Consider the following 24,287-nt stretch of genomic DNA (forward strand, 5'->3'; position numbering starts at 1 on the left):
TTACATCATGTCCCTTTTTCATTCTACAAACTTTGACTTGGTAAATTCATTTGAGAATCATGTTTGTAATACTTGTAACTGATCACTTGGCAATAGTTAACATAATCACACATTTAGCTACAAGGACATTTACGTATTCTAACAATTATAGAAGAACGTCTAACCAGTTTGGTTCTACAGTGTGTAAACAGAGCTACTCTACTTGGAAGTCTTAGCTACTTATTGCACAATCTTCTGCATCACTTTGTCTATTGGTGACAAACTTTTCGTGTAGCTTTGTATAATGCAGGAAAGAGTTAGAACAACTATCAACCTTTTATTACTGTCCGTGAGCCTTTGGAAAGAATTTTTGTCACTTCCTGTCCAGGTGACACTCTACCAGGACAATTTATGGGTGCACAAGGAGTATTAAAAGCCTGACAGAAGCTTTAACACGTCCTCACTCTAGGGCAAACTTAATATTAAGATTTTAGTAAGATTGTGTATCAAGCCATAACTTTTTTAAAATGTAATTATTATTATATAAGGTAGGATGAGTTATAAACTGTATATATTAAGCCATATATTAAGTGCTCTGTTTCCACTTATTTCCTATACATCCTTTGTTATCCTGTGGGAGCAATTGGCACCCAAGGTAAATGAAGATCTTCCCAGGAGGGACACAACATTAAAAACTCAGCAGCTATTTAATATTTTCACAATGCTCTAAAAAGCTAAAATAAATACTGGAAGAAGTTTACTTTGAAGAAAAAAAAGCAGATCTCTATTAGTAGCCTGATTATGTACACTAACATTTGTTACATACAGAACATAAATTTTGGTCATATGAAGCCTCTGAAGTACACCTGGCTCCAGGTCTGCAGCACCCAAGAATAAAACAAAACTCCAGTCAAATATAACAAGATACCTATAAACAGCCCATTAAAAAAAAATCAAATCAGCTTTGCTGCAGTACTGTTTACTGTCACTAGGTTGCCTCAGCTGAGAGGCCAGCTCCATTCAACTTACTTCCTTTAAGCCCAGATCTGTCTGGATTTATCCCAGCCTATGAATAGATAATAAAAAAAGAAGTGGCAGAGTGACTAGTTTATCTCTGATACTCTGCTGTCTCTTCCTATCAGCATGTGTTTTACTGGTACATTAGCTGATGAACACCTTGAGCTGATACTTCCTCTCTAAAGGACTGCAATAGGCTAATACCAAAAATTAGGTTTTTACATTGCTTGTTTTTTAAAAATAAATGCAAGGATGAATTAATGTTTAAAGATCTTTTTGTCTTTGTGTCTGCTTAATTCAGCTTTATATCGTCTCCAGCAGTAGCAGAAATTATAAACTATATGACCGCCATACTGGTTTACAGGAAATGTATAGAAATAATAGTCAACACACCAGCAATGTTTAGAAAACAAAAACTGTACATTAATTAATCATTTAGTCTTCCAAGAAAAAGGACACATCCTTGAATTTTCCAGTAGGGTAATCAAAGGATTTCATGGCATCCAGTCATCTGGAGGCAGTACTATCCAACATGAAATCATATGCAGAAAATCTGTCAATGTGTTTAAGATGCCACATCTGAGCCTCCAGAAGCAATCAATGGGAGGAAGCAGCTGGGGAAAGGAAAGAGAATTATAATGCATTGATATTTGATGGAATTAGTACACAGGGATGTTATCTTAATGACTGGATTGTGCAGTTTGTAACACCATGTAAATCATTTAATAATTGCCAAACTATTCAAGTTACAGAGCTTCAGTCAATGTAGCATGACAACACTTCTAGGAAACGTCATGTTTACTTTTTCTGCTTAAGTTAGAACAAAAGATAAAATTGGAATACATTTAAAAGCCATTGAGAACACAAAAGATGTTAAATGTGGGACACAATTCTCAGAGGGAAAACCACAGAATAATGCTTACAGTCCCATTTTATCCACCTTAATCTACAAACAGTAGACGTCAACAGCCTTTGTGCCCAGAGAACCTTCCATTTAATCCATTCTTTTTCTTAAAGCCGCATTGACTCACATAGCTCTTTTTTCTGGAACACAGAGAAAGCTAGGCATGCCTCAGCAGAAAGTGCTCCCCTCTATTATTCTTTCCATTGCTTTCACTGAGTGCTATTCAGAAGGACCAGCGAATCCATACAAATGAAAACTGAAAGAGGGGCTTGTCTTCCCATGAACAAGGTTAGAGTTCATGTGTTCAGATGGGGGAGCAGAAGAGTTTAAAGCATGCAATGTTAAAATAAAGTTCCATTATTGCAGTGGGACACACATATATGGGATATTAGAAGACCATGATACTGAACATAAAAAGATCATCAATATGTTACCATTAATATTGGGAACTGGCTGTTCATATCTATATTCACATAGATCAGGATTGGAGGAATGAAAAGTGTTTGTGAAAGCTGTATCAGAAGAACAGTGTCTATTTTATGTTTCTATTTTTACTTTCATTACAATAACGATAGCTGGGCCTTTGGTTGTTCAGGGCCCTGGACCTTGTTGTCCATAGGAACCAATCAGCTATCACCTTTCATTCTCCCATATAACACTGAATATGTCAAAACCCCAATGGTATTTGGAAAATTTCTTTTTAAAGATACTTTAACAGCACAAGCATTGTCATCTGTTAGATACTGACAATGATTGAAATAACAAAACTCATTCTAACAAAGCTAAAAAAAAAGTTAAGGAAGCAAATTTACCTAATGACATTCTTTTGTAATGGACTAGCTGATTAGCAATGACATTTTGCCAAAACAGTCATGAGCTTCTGCTCTGCCCGTTATTGCATAGTTTGGTACCACCATTTCAGTAGGTTGTTATAAGAATTCTTTGTATTCTTTATGCTAGTTGCTCTCATGCTTTCCTGAACATCCACCATAAGAGCAGCAGGATGTACATTAGAGAGCAAAACACATAAAGAGAGCTGACCCATGCACCTAAAAGCAACCAGCTGAGCTCATTCATTTACCCCTCCTCCTCCCATTTCACAGTTGTGATGGTGCATTGGAGCCCTAGCAGGGATTTTAGCTGCTAGGCTGCATCTAGTCCATCTTATTCTACTGTGTGATGGAAAGTATGGACCCCTTATAACTTCATCATACATTGAACTAGGGAAGTTTTCATCTCTTGCACCATACACAAGACTTACAAGGAACCTAAAAATGGAGCAACATGTTAGCATATGACAATGTAAACAATTAGTTTAATCTAAACAAAAAAATGATTACATTCTGTGATAAAAAAAATGGTGTTCTCTGTACTCAAGTGTGCTCCATATGTGCAGTTTTGCAACTATATATGTATTGCTTTGATAAATCCAAACTATTCTTCTCAAACAGATTTGACATGAGCTGTCAAGGAATGTAGTATTATCCCAAAAATCTGAGATTTATTTTAGACCTCTTATTCACCCCATTTGTGAATATACCTCTCTGAATAATATTAATTAAAAATCAAATACTAACCTCCTTTACACACAACCCTATTACATAGGTAAATGTCATGTTTTATGCTGTAATCTGCAATCTAATTCTTTTGTACGACATGCATAATATATCAAACAAATCACTATTTCACCAGATTGTTCTTACTTGGCCAGAACTCATTTCCATCCTCGCCAGATAACTTTTTCCTGCTGTGTTTCTTGGTGACAGAATTTCCCATTTTGAAAGTGTAGAGAGGAATGAGTTCCTGGTCGTCCTCATCACAATAGGCCTGCCACTTGACTCTGTGTAAGCAGCCCACCATTGGGTCTGCAGGCAAGCAATGAATGTATGCAATCATTCTGAAATGTTCCCAATGCCGAGGATGGCCTGCTATTCCCAGTGGGAGGCCTGAACAGGAGTGGCTCGGCTTTTCCTTTTTATCTTCACAAATCCAAAGACAAAAGGAGCAGGGTAGCTTCAGAGATCATAGATTCCTTGAAGAATCTGTATCCATCAGCACTGTCCACTGTTGTCCTACATAGTATCTGCCTTTTTTTCATTTTGTAGACATAAGATTTAAAATATAGAGAAAAATGAAATTTTCATTCACATGTGGAAAATTATAGAACCTTTCTTAGGAGAAAATGGTCTTTTTATCCACAAAAAGTGAATCATTTTTTAAATGAATACTACAGATCCAGTAACATGCCCTTAGTGATCCTAGTCAGTTCTTGATTAATCCTAATCTGAGATTATGCTGCAGCATCCCTAATAGTTATTAACGGGACCACGTCCACAGATGGCTTTACTAGATAAGATTATTCAGAACTAAATAACGGACATAAGAAAAATCTAAAAGGTTTATGGGCTGAGGCTTCCTTTCACTTTATAGCTAACCAATAAAGGTAAATATGCATTGATTTTGTGTTAACACTGTGCTTCAGAGACTTGCAAATGCTAAGAAAGTACTTGATAGCATTTACATGATTATTAAAGTAAATGCTAATACTGATAGTATTTACATGATATTTAACAAAACACAAATTTATCATACATCATATCATGCAATTGTTACTAATTTAATCATAATCCTTCATTGTATGGCATGTGAACAATCATATCTTTAGGAGAATGGTGTTGACATCTAGAGGGCAAAAGTTGAATGGCTGCAAATGCAGAGAAGAACAGAGGTGTCCTATCCCATTACTGCCCCACATGGGGGAGTTTACCAACAAGCACTGAAGGGTGTGTGTGCACTAGAGGTACAGTACAAGCCATTCACTCTCTTTATACAGATCAGTATGTGCAAACCAACCTTAAGGATTTGCTCACTAATAAATACCTCCGAAAGGTTTACACATTCAGTGTTCCAGCTGAACTCCGGGACTGCATAGGGTAAAGTATTTTGTAATTATCAAGTTTCCTATTGTGTTCATTTTAGCTGAAATATGCTAGTGATAGGCAATGTCTTTGGGTGCCCATATATGAAAATGTAATTTTAGTTCTATTTCACATTAATCATACTGAAGCAAATCTATGCTACAGATACAGTTGTTTTTTAAAGTTGAAAACTCCCAACCCATTGTAAATCTTGTGCTTACCTGTTCAGATTGCAGACTTTTTCTAAGAAGTACAGTTATCTTTTAAGTCTGTGGTGACTTTTAGGTTTGTCCATCCTGGCTTTTTAAAACACCATATTAGTTTTTTTTTTTATCATTTTGTTATCTCAGTGCTGCTGATCACCTTCAGCCTATCTGCAGCCACATCTTATCTGTAAGCATGTCAATAAACAACAGCTTGATCAAAGCTGGCGTCCTGATGGTGACAGCGGCAGAACATATCTGCATAATGTACTGTATGTTATACAAATTATTTATTTAAAAGGTCAAAGAAAATATTTACAGGTATAAAAAAAGTCATATAAATCTGTGTCTCACAAAAATCTCACTCTCATTAAATTACCTGATGTTTAGTGTAAATGTTCTTTCTGTGCCAGAAAAGTTAAACAATACCATACCTATGTTTTAGATCCAGTCATTTATATGTGGCTGGAATCTGTCTCCTGATTAGTTCATCACATGCTAATCTTCTTCTCTTCTTCACATGCTAATTCTTTTTTTTTGTTTATAAAACCAATTATTTGTTTTTTAATCAATGTAAAGACATAAGGCAATATTATGTGAACAAAAAGGTTTTCTAGATTGTGATTATACATGGTAATTGGCTTAGCCAAGCAATCCTCTTGCATAAAGGTAATTACCATATGTTCAGAATAATTATAACTGTCAATCTGGTAACTAAGGGACTTTTTTTTAATAGCTAATTGTGAGAAGATTCATAAGTGCAATCAGATTTATTGTCTATTGTAACTGGTACATTTAAAGATGTGCAATAAAAATACACAAAAAAAGCTTAACAAAAGCAGAATTCAATAAAATTTCTTGATATGAGCAGAGGAATAACAGGAATGGAATTCCTGACCTGAAAATATTCCCTGCCTACATGTCATCTTTGCCCTCAAGTGATGGTGTGACACTTGTCTTTGTTTAGAAGGATTCTTATTTCCGGTCAGTGACAGAAGGAATTGAAACCAGGCAGTCAGTCATCTATGATTTTCAAAAGAAGGTCAGTAGTGATTGTAACCCCTGCATTATGGTCATAGGTGGGTTTCTTAAGATGTTATAAAATAGTACACTGAATAATGCATGCAGGATCTAGTTTACATTATATCATTTAATGGCTGGCCTAAGTGACCAAAGATTCAGGCTTTCAAGACCTCTCTTAGGGATTGTACACACTACTGAGTTTTACCTCTTAAAATAATAATTTGTTTTCAAGCAAAAATCGAAAGTTCCCAAAAAAAAACTCACACTTGCCCCCTCCATAGTACATAATATTTTACTAGATAAACAATTATTTTGGGTGACAGTGTGCATTTAGCATGGTCCATGTAGTCAGGTTTTGGCCCCAATGGCCATCAGTCTAACATCAGTTTAAGTTGACATGATTGCCTATTCATATGAGCTCTAAAGATTTAATGTCATCAAGTATGTAACAGGGGGAGGACCAGTGATTCACCATTACGTCTACAACTTTCCTGAATGCCAGGGACAAAACTGATCATGAATAAGGCCTCACAACCATTTTACCACAAGGTGGAAAAACAATGATTTACCTTGGATCACCGCACTTTTCAGTGAAGGATGATATCCTTATTTACAGTCAGAGGGGGCAAACATATCAGCAAATAGATTTCTGGCTCTACAATATTATGCCAATGTATCTTCAAATTTTCTGTGTCTTTTTCTATTTATAAGAAGCAGTCAAACATGGAACAAAGACATATAACAAAAGCACTTGACATGCCATGACCATGTAGACAGACACAGGGCTCCAGACTGTTATCATGCTTGTGTCACTGAATGCAGACATGAGCACTACAGACATAATATCTCTTAGTAATCACTGCTGGTAAGTGAATAGAATTTCTTTGTACAGAGCTCCCCCTTCCTCTCTGGAATGACCTCCACACTACTATAGAAATAATTGCCATACCATAACTCTGCCCTCACATCTAGCATTCTTTCTCTTCCAAATTTTTCATACAGAGCTCCTGAATACTTGACTTTTTCTTTTTAAAACAGCTGTTATAAAAGATTAACTCATCCATAAACATGGCATGCTTATTCCAATGTTTTGTTAAATTAGGTTGTACAGAAAAACAGAAGTACCAGTCATGACACATAAAAAGGAATTATCAAACATGTTATGGATGCTGTCCAGTTGGTTTCCTTGAAATGTAGGTACCCAGGATTGAATGGTTACAATGGTACAAGTGGTACTTTTCCTTTCCAAACACAGAAAACAGCTTATTATATGCCTGCAAAAACTTTACTATCCATATTTACCTGCCATCTTCCAAACACTACAAATATCAGATCTGGGAGGGTGGTCCAGATTGTGAGTCTCCCAGAAATAAGAGGTTCCTTTTTTTCTTTAAACATTCTGTTATACACTAAAGAATACAACTTCACTCAATTATATGTAATCTACAAATTCTGATTCTGCTCATAGATCTAAAACAATCTCTGGTTACTGGATGGCACAAAATACAGCATAATGTGTTCTTTGTGCTAGGATTTGTGTATGAGCTAAGCTGGGTGTATGGGTAACATTACCATCAAATTTCACAAGAATATTGGAACACTGAAATAGAAGCAGCTGTATAAGCAAGGAGGAAATAAATATAATCCTCCAATCACTTCTCCCTTCTCGTTTCACACAAAGGCGGCTGGCCTGTTGCTAGGACACTGTATTTTAATGAAGTACACCTTACAGGAGGCTTCCCTGCACAATTCACACTTTCCATTCACAACAAACAAGGCAAGCAAACGTTAAGTGCAGAGCTTGCTTCATCCTATAAGTACATTTATTGTTGTTCCTATTGCCAGTTAACATTCATCCTTCTTTCCCCATTTATTGTACATTGCTGCGTAATATGTTGGAGCTATATAAATCCTGTTTAATAATAATATTCAAATAATTTCACAATGCCTAAAGTAAGTGTAATACTGAGTTTGGGTCTCTTTGCTGTGGCTTTGAGCCATTGTGTACTTACATCCACATCTCATAATCTGTACAATGTAATCATTCTGTTATGCCCAGTCCAGACTACACAGTAATTACAACATCTAAGGCTATGTTTCTTTGTCAATACTGCATATTGATAACAAGCAGTGTTCTATGTGGCCAGCAGGTGGGGCTGTAGTCTCCTTTTCACATGTGAATTCATACCGTAGTATGGCTCTCAGGACAGTGGCTCACACCTTATTGCCCCAGTGTCAGCGTATACCACCTTACTCTAGTTTCTATACCCAGTGTCAGCGTATACCACCTTACTCCAGCTTCTATACCCAGTGTCAAGCTTCTATATACCAAGAGCCCAGAGTGTGCTTGCTACAAACTTGGTTTTTCAGGTTGCTGCACTTCAACACTGCAATGTTACCACTGACTTTTAAAAGAAGAAAATACTGTGGGGTACAATTTCTTCCAATACACCAGAGACTGCACACTGTGTTTACCTCTAGTGTACTCTCACTAACAATTGAACAGTTGTTGCCAGGTTTCCTCCACTAGAGGAAGCCAGACAAGTTTAATGACTCAGCAGCAACCACAAGACAGAGCACAGCGAGGACATTAACCTTTTAGTTCTGGGAGTCTATCATGCACACAACTATTTGTTACCTACTTATTTCTACTACATAAAAATGTCAATGTTTATTTTCCTAGTTATGCTTCCTTACATATCTGCAATTTAAAATAGGCAGACTGTGGCATGTGTTCATAAATGTGTTTGGCAATGTGGACACTTGAACAATACCTTCCTCAGCTGTTGTCATTTGATCATATAAGTGTAGTACAACTGTTGTCTATTCATACAGGACTGCAGCACACGTCATTCATTTATACAGGACAGTATGGCTGAAGTAAGATGCTGTCATGTAACTGGCGGGTGATTAAAGAAAGACCCATGTTGTTACCCATCCAATATTTTACATAGCAAAGTTATTATCAAAGGCTGTTTTAAACATAACCTGTACATATAGTGACCACTTTATACTTTTTTCTTTATAGTTGTTCACTTTAATATCATAATGGTAAGAAGATATATCTGTCAGCAAGAAAACCACATGCACGTATTGTGCTGCTTTAGTTTATTATATATACTTTACTTATTTATATAGGTTTTTCTTTAGACGTCTATTACCAAAACTGTTACAGATCTGTTAACCAAAGTTTAGGGCTGAGATGAGTCAGGAGGCACAATATGTATGTGTATGCTAAGGCCTAAATACCAGCAAAGACACTGAGGAATGGAAGGTAGTAATAGCTGTTTGACTGCAAACATTTAGGTAACACTACATTCTGAATATGAACACCTAAACATTTGTCTTACACTGAATAATATACAGACTTCCATGTGGTCAAGTGAATCGCTGATATAAATTCTGCTCATTACATATGTCTGCATAGTGTGGAGGCTGTATGTGCCTGATAACTATAAAAAAGTTAATTTTGAAAGACAAAAGCAAGATTTATCCAGTGTTACAAAAAGCTTAGTGTTCTGATTCATGTCACCCTTGAACCCTGCTAATGAATCAGACAATTTAAACAGAAAAGGATAGGTAGGTTGCTAACAATAACAAAGATTACTGGGCTATAAATGTCTGCAGGAAGTCTGTAAATCAATGTCTAATGAGATGGTGTGTCTACATGAATTAATCAGCAGCCAGACAGTAGAGGACCCCTGAAAAATAAATAAATATATAACTATATGCTATATAACTATAATACAAAAAAATGTTACCACTCATATCATATAAGAAACTCATAAAAGTTCACAACATTCCAACTAGGCTTTGTAGTTGATAAACACCCCATCAGTATTTGAAATTTCAAACCCAAAGGGACACTTCAATGAGTTAGCAATCTAACGGGTCAGCAAGCAAGGTTCTAAATAGGGGATATAGACAAACAAAAACATTTAACATGGGTGTGCACACTTTTATTTGTTGCATCAACATTTACCATCACATTAAAACTTCCAAGCTATAGACTAAATATGATTGGTGGCTATGAATGTCTTTACCACACACTACAGGATATGTTTCAGCATATACGGTTTATTTAAAAATGTATGTGGGTGGATATTTTAGAAATGCAAAAGTACTGAGCAGACAGATAATATTCTTTTGTTAATGTTTGATTTATTAGTTGTAGTTTTTACTAATGTTTTATTTTCAGCTCTTTCTGTATCATACCTCCAATATTTAGATAAATCTAAAATAAAGCAATGTACCATGATGAAAAATCTGTGTATGAACACCATTGGAATCCGGCTTCTACAATCGCAATGTAGCCATGTAAGCAATTGAATCACAAGTCTTCTGCCACTTACAGTACAGAAAATCAAATTCCAAATAGGAAGCCACTTCTAACATGTACAAAGATTTCCTTAGAACTGGAATTTCATCAGTCATGCAGTTTTACAGTTCTTGGCTTCCAAACAGCCAACATCTGGATTTATTTGCTGTCAGCTGGTTTGTAAGACACGTAACTCATCCTATCCTACATTCCTTTCTCCACTTCATACTTTAACCCCAAAGTGCTAACTGATAAAAAATATATAAGTGCTACACTGGATCTAGATAAATACCCACCCAGTGTTACCAAGAAAGCTCAGTCACCATACAATGTGCTCACCACACTGTAACTGCATCCAATTCATCTCCAAACTTCATGTCTTTAATTTAAATGAAGAGCACATGCTTAGTTCACTGGCTCTTAGTTTAGTACACTGGCTCTTTGTCCTTTCTAAGCCACATAAAGAAACGGTAAGCATGCACCAAAGAACAAAGTTAGGTACAGTCAGGTCCAGGCTGACAGTTGAGCAGATATGGCATTTGCCAGAAGAGTTGCTATTCATGGGCTGGTCTGGAGCTCCTGGAACTAGTCAGGGTGTATTAAGTCCACAGGACCAAACAAATGGGCTGATATGTTGTGTAGTTCTTGGCTGCTTTTCATTTCCTCTTCCCTTGTACTCTGCATGCAGTCACAGTTAGAGTTGTGTGACCACATCTGAAAACAAATATTCTGTTTGTTTATACCCTAAAAGAATGTTCTCAATTTCCATGAAAGGCTTGTGTTATAAAAGCCACACCAAGAGTTAAAGTAATGTCATATTTGGAGACAATATAACAAGTCTGTGCTACATGTCACAGTTATTTGTATCAAACTGTAATGCGTTCCAGATGTATCACACAAATCAGGGGTGTAATGACACGTCATGGAATAAATAAAGGCTGATGAACATTCACTCCTATGAATTGTGATCCTCTGCTATACCACGGTGATTGCAATATATTGTGGTTAATGCATAGCAAAATATGCTAGAGAAAAAAAATCATGCTGCCCATACAACCAAACTACTTCCAACTATATGAGACGAAACACCCCACCCATCACCACCATACTATAACAATGCAGTTAAGCAATGAAGTAATAGCAAAGATCCTGACCAATCCAAGCTTGTAAATGGAAGATGAAAAGGTAAGAGCACAGTGATAAGAGTAGCCTGTAAGAAAGCTCACCTTGTTAAGGTGCGTACACACTTCCAATTTTTATCGTTCAAAACGAACGACGAACGATCGATTGGGCAAAAAATCGTTAGTAAAAAAGTAACCAACGACGCCGACAAACGAGGAAAGTCGTTGGAAACGAACGACCGGACCGGCGGATCGGATTGGACGACGATTGTTGAACATCGTTCGTGTGTACGGTCGTTCGTTGATCGTCCATGGTCTGAGCATGCGTAATGAACGAACGTTCGGTCACTTTCCTGTCGTGCACATCGTTCCTCTATCGCTCAAACGATCGTATCTATTGTGTGTACAATATCTACGAACGATCGTGTCGTTATCTCTATGTGCAGGATCGGTGCTATACGATCGTTCGTAGATATCGTGCAGGATCGTTCGTCGTTCGTTTTCCAACGATAATAATTGGAAGTGTGTACGTAGCTTTAGACTGGAAGCACAGTGCAAATCACTCTGTGGCTAAGAAAGTAAGCCTCTCTCTTTTGGTGTGAGTGCTGCTGTGCAGGGGAATGCAGAAGGTGAATATCAGGATTTACATTTTGCTAGTTATTTGGTTTGCTAGTTATTTGTAAAAACAACAACAACAAAAAAAAATCAGTGATTCTGGTTCTATGGACTGTCATGAGACTACTAGTTTTATCCTTTCTGATGCTCCCCAATGTGTATGTTTAAGAAAGGATAGGTCTACCAAAGTTCAGAATTATTGTCAAACCCCATCAAAAATGTTAATGTTTGCATCGATCATCTGGCGGATAAAGAACTTTTCAAAAGACCTATGTAGCAAGAATTGAAAAAATGGACTAAAAGGGACCAAATAGAAAGAAATCAATATATAAAAAAAGAAATAAAAGTATGTCTGCTGTGTACCACATCTATGGACTGACATTTCTTTGATAATTACCATTATTTGTGACTTTTTTTAACCCAGCTATGCAACATTCAGAACAAGTCCAGTTATAAGTAACTTCCTTCTTATAGTTATATTGTGACCTAGATAAATAAGAACAGACATATGTGCATTTTGCTATATCACAATGGGTTCATAAAACACTTTACCAAATATTAAACAGCAAAATTTTACAAGAAATTATATATGTTGTTTGGAGCCAAAATGAAGAAAGAAAGGTCACATGACACAGAAACATATTTAGGGATGCTGCGGTCTCAGGCACACCTTTTCACAAGGGTCCTCTATTGAAAAAACAAATCCCCTTCTTATACACAGATAAGTGAAGGGATAACTGAACATTTAGGCGAAGTACAACATAAAAACAAATTCGCAGGGTTGTGCTATGTTGTTGCCCTATCTTTCTTTGCTGCCTTAGGCACTGGTCCATGGGTGCCAGCTTGGGGCAAACATTATTTAGGCCTTGGAGATTTTTATTGCTTAGATTTCTTACAGTCAGCTTTCATTTGGTGAATCTTTTTTTTCCATGTGAAGCTCTTCAAGGAGCAAGAGCAGCAAGTGGCATATATACTAAATATGTAGATTGTATGTGAGAAAGCTTCTTTCACTACAGTGTAAGGCAAGTGTACTTTTGTATGTTCTATTTCTCTCCAAAGTAGTAGCGCGCGCCTTTGTTGTCACATTTTCCAAATATGTCTTACACATTAATTGAAGAAAGTGTGAACATACAAGCCATTTTAAACACTCACCCTGTGGGAACACTACAGTAAGACTTCACCTGATTCACATGTCAGGTATACAACATGGATAAAGAGCATTCTTGAACTTTGAACCACCATTAAGACTAGTTTACAAGGTTGGTGAGGTTTTGGCATGGATACCCCTTCCTCACCTCCAGCAGTTTAAACAGTCTTTAAGGTGTCTCACCCATGGCTGCCCATAGAGAATAAATGGTTGCAGTGCATAACTGGCCACCTATACAACAGAAACTTTTGTTTAATGCTAAATGAGCATAGCAGCTAAAGCTGCTGGACAGCTGGCATTGTGCCAGCTATTCCGAACTGCCCTGGAACTGCTGTTCTTTCAGTCCATGTGAACTAAGCCTTAGTGGTAAAGAGAGTATTTCTCTGCACCAGTAACAATTTTAGCTTATCTGCTATTGCAAGTATTAACATTTTTATGCTGATTTGTTAACTGACTGATAATTCAGTTATTTATCAATCATTAAGATGACCTCCACTTAAAATCATTACAACAATTTTGGGTTGGAGATAACAATCCTGTTTATAAACTTGCAACCATAGATGATCCTACAAAGTCAAGTTCCTCCACAGTTTAACGTTTATGCTGCTAATGTCCACAGTTAAATCGCCAGAGAGCCATTGGCCGTTTAATCCTTGGGAAGATTACCAGAGTAAGCGCATATTGCTGGGGTTTACCAAATCGTCTGTCCGTAATACCCATAACCAACATATATTTCATTTTTTGAGTTGCACTTAGACAAATAGTATTGTGCAAAGTGTAATAGCCAAAAATATCTAATAGGAGTCCATCTTTCACTGTTCTGATGGTTCCCAACCAAAGAAAGCTGACAAATGACTGACAGCTCCTCTACTGATTTTCGTCTGCTTTATACAGGCATTAACCTCCAAGTAACAAAAGTGACATAACACCAACGGTCACACTAAACAGGTAACTCATCTAGCAAAGTAATGTTTACACCAACATCCACACTTCTAAAAACCAGCAGAACTGGCAGCAGATCTACATCCAAGCAAGAACAATGAGAACAATGGGAGCCTCACTGTAGTCAGCCTCTTAGGAAAGTTTGTCCCATAGCTAGACCTATTTAGAGTCAACAGAAAAGCAGGAAGAAAAGCTTTTCACATTTTAGTGAACAATATCCAAGAGAAATATAAACAGCTCACCTTTCAGACAAAACATTGTGCGTCCATTCCATAAAATGCTGGGGAAACGGAGAGCTCTCCAAGTGGATAGCACTGCACTACATACAGCTGTTTCCTAGCTCCCTTCATTCAGCATACATACAAAAACCATGGCACTACTCCAGCTCGTGCTGTGAAAGGAAGCTGCCATCCAATCCTCTGTTATCCGAGCCAGCCGTTTGGCCTGTAACCCTCTGCACTCCTTTCCAGCTGACTCCCCTCCATTCCAAAAATAATAGTTAAAAAAAAGTGTTGCTGCCTCTCCATGGCTAGAGATAGCAGCAGTCCATGTCCAATTGTACTACTTTATTTGTCAGCATTTTTCACTGTTGTGTGCACAGGGCTTTGAGATGTCAAATGGCAGAGGCACGGCCGGTAAATCGCTCCTAATCCAACTCAACTGTTTGTTGTGAAACACTAACACAGCGTTTTGTGGATCATGTTTTTTTGTTTTCTTGTTCTGGAATGTCTGGCCTGTGTTCCAGTCCTGGGGGCATAATTTTGGCATGTTGCTTTTGTGTGAGGTTTTTGTATGTTTTAAAATGTTTGCTGATGAGAAAAGGTCATATCAGATCAGATCAGTAAAGCTGTATATAGTGATATAAAGTATACAATGATATTATAACAGCAAATAAAAGGGAGCTCAGCTGCCTAGTGCAAAGCACTTCTAAGTCACCTTACAGCAAGGGTCCCAATAACTAGTAAAAGTCTTAAGGATGTCCACTCTTTATAAACCTGTACTTGTTGTATTTTTCATGGCTTCAAAATGCTGGGCCAAGTAGAGAAATCCCAGCAGCAAATTATCAAGAAGCCTAATCACTTGTAGCGTGGTGTTCTCAATAAGAGTGGGTTACTTCTCTTTTTACATGTACCAACATTAGGGATCGGAAAATCAGACAATATTTTGTTGTACCAATAGACACTTACCATTAAGCAGTAGCTAATTTGACAACCCTCATATAAATTTGATATATCAAGCCCCAGCTCTGCTGTTTTTGGGTGATTATTGAAAAGTTGGGTCACAATACAGGGGCTGCCACCCACCTACAATTTTCCCCACCATTAAAAAAAAAAAAAAAAAAACTCCAGGGAGAATACTGACTAGGATATTTAAAAGGCTTTAGCAGTATTTCTAACGTTCAAAAGTATGTTGCATTTGGAATAGTTAAATAGTTAAACTTTTCTTAGAAATTAGTTTGCTATGATGGTCACAAAATATTTGTAGACAAATGTGTTATGGTGACAAAGAATGGAGTCAGATGGGCAGAAACTTAACAGATGAGTAAATGCTTATATTTGAACAATATGGAGCACCCGGACTATACAGTTCACCAGTTAGAGCTTATCCTAATTATTTGTATTTAAAGCAATCTGTGAAAAATCTGAAAACAAAAAAATGATTACGGTAATTTTGGCTGAAAACAAATGAGAAGTTCCCAAAAATAACCTAAATAACAGAATATTGTTTCCTTTCCGGTCTTTAGACCATCGCCTACAACACAGTTTGTACAACATCTAGACAATATATACACAATAGCTATATGGTGAAGGGGCTGTAAATAATCAATTTTGCTGTATGCAGTTAGTGTTGTGTTGTTTTGTATTACATAGGTGTTGGATTGTAACATACATGGCCACCTAAGCAGTAAACAGCCCCAGGGAGTAAATTGATGTCAGTTTAGAACAGTATATAAGGTTTGCTAACAACAAATATTATTTCCAAGCCAAATAAAAAGGGAATTCAAAGACCAATAGGGCTCGAATGTGGTTGTATTTTAAAAAATAGTCAAAGTTTGGTCTGTTTCAAACCTAAAGAAATGTCCTGTAGGGCACTAAATTCTCACATTGCTGGAATTGCATTCCCAGTTTAGTGCGGAGCGCCAGGAATAAGAAGAATGCAATCTATTTCCAGTATTGCTGTACATCATAAAATAGGGATGTACCATATTATTACATGTGTCAGTGTTATCTCACTCAGATAAATCACCTCTTCCAAATACAGGAATTCTTTTTACAAACTCTTAAAGCAGTAATCCAATGCAAGTTTCATACATTATCTAAATTTACACCATCGTTTCACGTCAATATTTGTAGACAGAAACATTTTATATGTCATAAGGTAAGATATCTATTTAAGATTCAGAGATGTCTAAAGAGCAAAAACCTGTCCTGAATGTTGTTATAAAATAACCTGAGCAAGTTCTGGAACATTACAGTTCTCAGTGACAAGATATTTGAGTGTAGGCCAAATGCTAGTTGGACATATGATACCTAGTATAATGACTTCAGAGCTCTGTACATTCAGCTGAACACCTGCTGCACACTTGTCCAAAAATGAGAGACCTCTGCCCCTCCACATAACAGATCATTACAAGAAGCATCCAATGTCATTGCCTGGTGTCCACACAATATACAAAAGGATATAAAAGTATTATTTCAAAAATATTAAAGAAGTCAAAGACTACATTACCTGGCAAAGTCCTCTGGGCTCTATTTATAAAGCAGGGAATCTGACATCGCCCAAACATTTCCTCATAGGAATCGATTACTGCCATTGAAACACATGGACCTGGAATATTCCCGCAATGGAATGGTTGAATGAATATCAGAATTCCCTGTTTTATAAAAAGAGCCCTAAAATCTACACACTTTTAGAGTATCCTGTGCAATATAATGTTTGGCTATTTGCCTGCTAGCGTATTACTTATTGCTGCAGATGCTCCCTAAAGTTGCCCCCCAAAAAAATACATTAACTTGAAAAAAAATTTACTTCAAACATGTCATAAATTATATATAACTTATAACTATGGCCTTTTCCAATGTTGTAGAAGAGGAATGAGCGCAGATGAATTCCACTAGGTTCCTAATAAACCAGAAACTCAGAAACACAAACAAGATTATAAATGTAATAAAACATTCCAATGGATGAATAAGGACATTCATTTGGATGCATAAAGTGCATCCAAAGGCTAAGATTTCAGACATTTCCTGCTGATTGTGCGTTCATGCTTTACCTATTACATGGCCATAGGGTTCAGACAAAGACGGGGTTCTAGGAGCTGTCCAGACAGAAAACACTTGAAGGGAAGTATTTGCCAAAACATACAAACATGATATATGTCCACAAAATGATTATTAGTTATAGTAAACATCCTACAGTGGAATAAACTGGCTCAAAATGAAGATTGTAGAAGTGGAGTTGGCTAAAGCTGTGGCATCAGTGCAGGTGTCCCACAAGGTAAGTGACCTACAGATACTATTGGGCACCACCCAAGAGAGCAACTTCAAATCATCTTTTCCCTCCACACTTTATAAAACAGGATAGACTGTTCAACAGTAGCAATCATTTCCAAAACTGTCTCACGACACAATGACTAACAATTATTTCAAATGACAATTAGGTCTATAAAGGCCTTCATACATTCATTAACCACGCTGCTTCAGTTGAAAACAAACCAAATCCCATAGAATCTGATATATTTCCTAGGGTGAACATACACACACAATTTATTCCTAATATGCTGTTCATGCTTAGGGTTTCTTGTGTATATTTCCAAAGTCTTTTGGAGTTTGGATTATCCCTCAAACTGAACGAAAAAAATTTTTTTTCCATTCCACATCTAAATGTTACAACTCCCTTGCCATTATGAAGGAGCGTAGGTGAAATGAATTGCATCTTTTCATGTCACTGCATAAAAGTAATTATTACAATCTGTATTTAGGCGTATCATAAGACTTTGTTATAATTGGGAACTAAACTATGCTGCAGGAGGAACATGTACACATTTATCTCCTTTTAGAGCAGTAAATCAGATCACACTGCACATAGTCGTAATAGACTTCAACCTACAATCTTATGACATTTATGTAAATGAGTAAAGAGTGTACTTTGAATATACTGCCTGAGCTTATTCAGATGTTTACTATAAGGCCGGTGGGGCTGATAAGTATAGGCGTGTAAGTGTGTGTAAGAATTGCACTGTTTTGGCCAAAGCTACCATAAACATTTCTACCATTTTTTTTTTAAATGAGCATGATGCTGCCTGGATAATGCATGCTGTGCTTGTGTACAAGGTGTAAACTGCAAACCTATACAATACACTGTTGCCATTGTTATTATTGTTACATAACACAAGCCATTTCTATAAATGTCCTTGGTAACATTTTCCAAATAGAAAGGCCGGTCTAGGAAAAAAACAGAATAAAACTTTGGCAGTTGACAGGGCAGCAACTGTCAGTTCTGACTGAGCCTGATACTAAGACTATGAAGGAGTAAAGCTGTACAATGCTCAGCCCCCACAGTAATAACAAAAAAAGACAATGAAACTGCCTTGTAAAATCCAATGGAGACCACTTCTCTTTAAACTGAATATCAATTCTCCAAAGATAACATATTTTCTACCTCATCCTGGTTAAAAATAGTGAACAGGGATATTATTTGATGTTTGAACTGGCACAGATCAAGAAACCTGCATCCCTTAGTAACAATATTGTTTTTCTTAGAAGCAGGGCTGTAATTAGTGCTGGTTATTGTACAAAGAACAGTAAATATAAATTAAAAATGTGGGTCAAACACACTGATTTAAAACTCTAAAATGCTTTCTGTCCATCGTAACATCTTTTGTTATCACAACAGAGGACCTGATATTTGATCACCCAACAGTGGCAACAGTTTATTTGTTCTGTCCAATCTATACAGTATTTCAACATGCAGCTTTTAGGCAGTCATATTACAGATCTCATCTACTTTTTTGGTACCATTTGTTGGTATCTACTTTCATAAAAGATTGTCCTGCATTCAAATGTTCAGGACCAACAATACAGATTTTGGTCTTTTGCAAAAACACAAATAACCTTTACCATCTAAACAACAAACATCAATCAAGGGAAAGATTTAATTGGATCATTGCCTAAAACAACTGTTCCATGTATGACCAAAACAAATTTAGAAAAAAGACATGATCAGTCAAGACCAATAACAAAGTAATAAGTATAAGTAATGAAAACACAACACACGATTGTATAGCTGCTGAAAAGCTGTCTACATAAAACTTTGCAGTTATATACTGTAACAGTAATTATGGATGAACATTGGAAAACATTTAGTGAGATTAGGCAGGAAAGAAGATAAATCCAATACCCTAAAGCTGGTTCAACCTGCTACAGTGAAAAAAAGTATCCAAAAATACAAAAAAGCAAAAAACTACAAGAAAACCACAGAATAAACATAATTAATTCTTACCTGCTGTATTAAATAGATTATGAATTTCCAGCTTTTTAAAGTCACATGTAAAAGAAGGTAGATAACGTACAACTGCTTCAAGGTTTTCTAGGAATGCTGTGTGCCCTCACAGGGGACAACATCAAGCCAATCACATACAAAGAATCTTGCTCACCCTGTTGACCAGGTAAAACAAATACCTTCTATGCAAATGTAAGTCTCCTCCTTCTCTTTGTCTTAACCTAATTGTGAAAAGACCACACACCTACTGAAAGATCACAACTGGGACTATAGTATAGTTATGTTATATCTTACAAATATTACTATACTGACCAACTTTATCAACCATATAGTATATATATAATATATGAAAACTGGTCGAATTACTCAGAAATAACAGGTGCAATCCTGGGAGAATCTGCATTCTTTAGGAGCTATCACAAAAATGCACTGTTTATGTTATGTACTTGCAATGGAATCTGTAAAATATATTCACTAAAGAAAATTTGCACTTCCCATGTAAGCATGAGCTTACATGGGATTCTTTCCGAAATACTAACATGAAATGGGCCCTGTATGCTAAACAGAGCATTTAGTAAAAATGTATTTCTTTGCTCGCTATCAAAACTTAAGCAGACTAGTTATATAAAGGCTTCTGGCACAAGAAAACATAGTAATTCTAATAATACTTCTCCAATTCAACATGTAGAGAATACATTGTTTCCAAGAATGAAGTCGTTATTTCAAGAAGTGTGTGCTGACACCTCTCTGGGCTTAGATCACCTGATGGGTTCTAAAGTACTTCAATAGAGTTATAAAACGATGAAATTATACACTAAACTGAACCAACTGAATTTTAATTAATTTTAGGCTTTGGATATACACTGCCAAACCTTTAATGTACAGGTGGCACTTTTAAACAATAGAAAATGAGTGATGGAAAATGTGAGCATACATTTTCCATTATCCTGTAAAAAGTTTACTGCTCAAAAAAAGCAACAGCATGTGATCACATCATGAACAAAATATCAGAACATCATGAACAAATGTCTCTGTTGTTAAGCTACAGTATATGAATTCAGTAAGGCTGTGTATTGGCATAATATGTTATATATATTTTACAGGGGTTAGGTTTCAGGATCTTACAGTAATGCTATTTTAGGAAAACAGTCATAGTATAAAGAATTCTGCATTGATCCAGCCTTCTTCCTTTCCTTTCAGCCCCCTCACCGCCATTCAGCTTCAGATTGTGGCCAATATTGCTGCACTGTTGTGCCCTCCGCGCTGCCCATTGCCAATGTAAATATCAGGCTGTTAGGCACCCGGAAGGCCAATGATTGCTAAACATAAAATCAATCATGATACTCAAATGTAAGAAAGTACAGTATCAGTAAACATATGATCAAGAGTATCAATACCTCCAGAATTCAGTAGGCCAGCAGAATTTGAAAAGAAAACCTAATATACATAACAATGTCATGGTTTTGTAAAGGCCTAAACTGTAAATGTGTTTGTGTGTAAATTGGGTGAGAGGAAGGTCAGCCAGTCCAGGCTAAAAAAAATTGTTTGCAAGACATGCCTGACCAGTCATAGCTCAGGTTTCTTCTGTACGGGTTTAAAAAACCCAAAGATTTATCATGAAGCCAGTTGTACACATTTACTACAAAGTGTCTGTTGATTGTGCAAAATACATATCATGCATGTCATCATTTTTCACATGTCAACCTTTTTTAGGCATACATTGAGTATGAAATGAATAAAACTGTACAGCCGGGTACCCTGTAGAGGAAGTTACAGGATATCTCCCTAAAATGAAGGAAAATCCTTTCTTAGTTATCTCTGGGATATGTACGGTACTTTCTTTTGAACATTTCCCTTTTTTATCACTGTTCTTTCTGGAGAAATAGAGAAAGTAAATCCAACGAGGATACAGATAGAAATAACTACCTGTCATGGTTTCAATCCTTCCCCACTATATCATTTCATGGTGTGGTAGCTCCTGGCCAATTCTGACAGAACCTGTTTCTCCACTACCCATGGGGTCAACATAGCCCCTCCTCATTCAAAGGAATAGAAAGCTTGAGAGTAGCATAATGGCATCATCAAGTGACACCCTTATGTCCAGGCTTAGTTTTTCCCAATTGTATTCCTCTGCAGGACAGCAGCTCCCATTTTAAAAACCGTCAGAGCTGTGACTGTGTTATGATTTTTTTTAACAGATTGATAAGTGTGTCAATAGTAAAATCATTTTAAACAACTAAGCAGTAAGACATGTTGATATTTTATGAATTATTCTGATAGTAATAATTAATTATAGAATCCAATCTGGTCGCTGAATTGAAAGGATCCAAACCAAGGTAAGTCTTGGTATGAGCCTCAGCTATATGTTAACAAATCAAATTTATTTTTATTAATTGGAGCCACTTCCAGTGCCACATTTTTACTTCAAAAAGCAGAAAAGAATTCCAAACCATATCAAATAGGAGAAGACATATTTCTGTCTGCAGGTATAACAGCAAGTGTAGACTACTGCATGAATCACTATAATCCAGCATCTTACTATAATCATTTTCAATAGGATGATCATTCAAAGCTGAAATCTCTACTTTCTTCATGATTCGCTTTATCTTGTGTAGAGATAGGATTTTGTTGTTCATTCTGTTGTTTTACAGAAAAAATCTCTTTTTTCAAAAGGGCTTTTTATTTAAAGCAGACAGTAGTTTACAAGAACTGTTTACAGTTGGGTACCAGCTTCACCAATTCAGACTACACCATTCCTTGGCCATTCATTCATTGTTTTGTGTTTCAGCTACCTTCTTGATTAGCTGGCTATCTCCTAATTATTACTCCTGATTGTTACTACCTTCTAGAAAATTGACTGCCTCATAATGTATAAATGATTAGTTTTTAGATTAACTGATTGCCTATTAATGTAAAAATAATTTATTAGTCATGGACACTGGCCTGTGGATTTACTTAAATGCCTTGATGAGAACTGTCTGTATGACCATGCCAACCGAGATGATTTACACATTTATTCTGCAACTACAACAGCTTTTTTTTTTTAATCTGATTGATTGCTGCTAGTGTGTTTTTTTATCCATGAGGTCTTTAAGTTTAGTAAATTAAAAGAATATTCAGTGACCTGAAACACTGACAAACAAAAGACACACAGACATTTGTATAATCAATTTATTATTAAATGTCAGTACAAGATCAACTCTGGCCTTTCTGCTTTAGGAAAAAAACTTTCATATACAATTACTTTCAAACATCAGTATCTGTGATAAAAGACAGCATGGCACAGGTATTTACATTACAAGAGTGCACTGACTAGGCAGATACATTTCAATATCACCCCCACACTGTAAAAAAATTGTGCAATATGTTGTGCAAAATACAGATATGAAACCTCCTTCATTCTCGTGTAATTCATAGCACATTTCCATCCTACAAGTTGTCCATACAAATGTGCTCTGTACAGGAACAATCACCATACAACATATCCACATCTGATCGACATTTCTTTATTTTACCATTAAAATCTGCTACCTGCCGATAGAACATGCTTACTGAAACCAGTCATTATAAATAATTAGGCGCTTTGTAAAACTTTGCCTGTAAAAAATGTATTACTCAGTGACATGCATAGCCCAGATAGTCAATCTTGTGCAATGATTTACAGACGTCTAGGCTGATATGAGCTTGGAATACATTGCAGTGTAACAGGAAAGATGGGAGTGACTAGATGAGTGTGTTATAAAAAGTACACAGGAGATAACCTAAGTTCAAACAAACAAGAAATCCATAGGTTTATGAGGTTTGTTTGTATGGCCAAAGCTGACCTATATAAAGTAATGACAAGTATTAGCATGATTGTGCAGAGTCTCTTACAGCCCCCATGGAGGATAGAAACACAAAGTACTAATGCCGTACTGTATATTACGGTATATATTGTTTATAAGTACACAGTTGGAAATAGAAGAACAAAAAATCGTTGCCGACAATATCCAATGACTTGACTTTTTTGCCCTTTTCAGTTACTTGCACTTGCCCCCGCCTCTTTCAGGGGCAGTGACAGTGGCCACCATCAATGGTATTAGAATAAGTTTACCCACCATGAGCCACTTATTGTAACTTATTATTATCATATTTTCATATCATACAGCAACAAATCACCTAATATCTGAAAGCCAGAAAACTTGACATCATTAACATGACAAACCATACTCACTGTCATGAAAGCATTTTTATTACCCCAACTTCTTAAGCTGCGTACACACTTCCTATTTATATCGTTCAAAATGAACGACGAACGAACGACGAACTATCGATTGGGCAAAAATCGTTCGTAAAAAAAGTAACCAACGACGCCGACGAACGAGGAAAGTCGTTGGAAATGAACGACCGGACCGGCGGATCGGATTGGACGACGATCGTTGAGCATCGTTCGTGTGTGCGATCGTTCATTGATCGTCCATGGTCTGAGCATGCGTGATGAACGAACGTTCCTGTGGTGCACGTAACTTCCTGTATCGTTCAAACGATCGCATCTATTGTGTGTACAATATCTACGAACGATCGTGTTGTTATCTGTATGTACAGGATCGGTGCTATAC

The 24,287-nt window shown here is 36.6% G+C and overlaps 1 protein-coding gene across 8 annotated transcripts in view; it reads right to left on the reverse strand.

Moving 5' to 3' along the window:
- NHSL1 (NHS like 1) overlaps nt 1–24,287 on the reverse strand; it is a 135,537-nt gene that overhangs the window by 42,114 nt on the left and 69,136 nt on the right. The window contains exons 1-2 of one of the 8 annotated variants that reach the window (XM_072408967.1): nt 3,604–4,162; nt 1,390–1,610 (exon numbers count right to left, since the gene is read on the reverse strand). The exons of 5 other annotated variants lie outside the window; for them this stretch is intronic. In XM_072408967.1, the coding sequence (XP_072265068.1) occupies nt 1,390–1,420 (31 nt within the window). In that variant the 5' untranslated portion in view covers nt 1,421–1,610; nt 3,604–4,162. Of the gene's footprint in view, nt 1–1,389; nt 1,611–3,603; nt 4,164–14,429; nt 14,835–24,287 lie in introns of those variants that run through there. 2 more of the 8 variants (XM_072408968.1, XM_072408962.1) reach the window with 2 other exon arrangements.

Source organism: Pyxicephalus adspersus, chromosome 4, assembly GCF_032062135.1.
Source record: "Pyxicephalus adspersus chromosome 4, UCB_Pads_2.0, whole genome shotgun sequence".
Taxonomy (NCBI): Eukaryota; Metazoa; Chordata; class Amphibia; order Anura; family Pyxicephalidae; genus Pyxicephalus; species Pyxicephalus adspersus.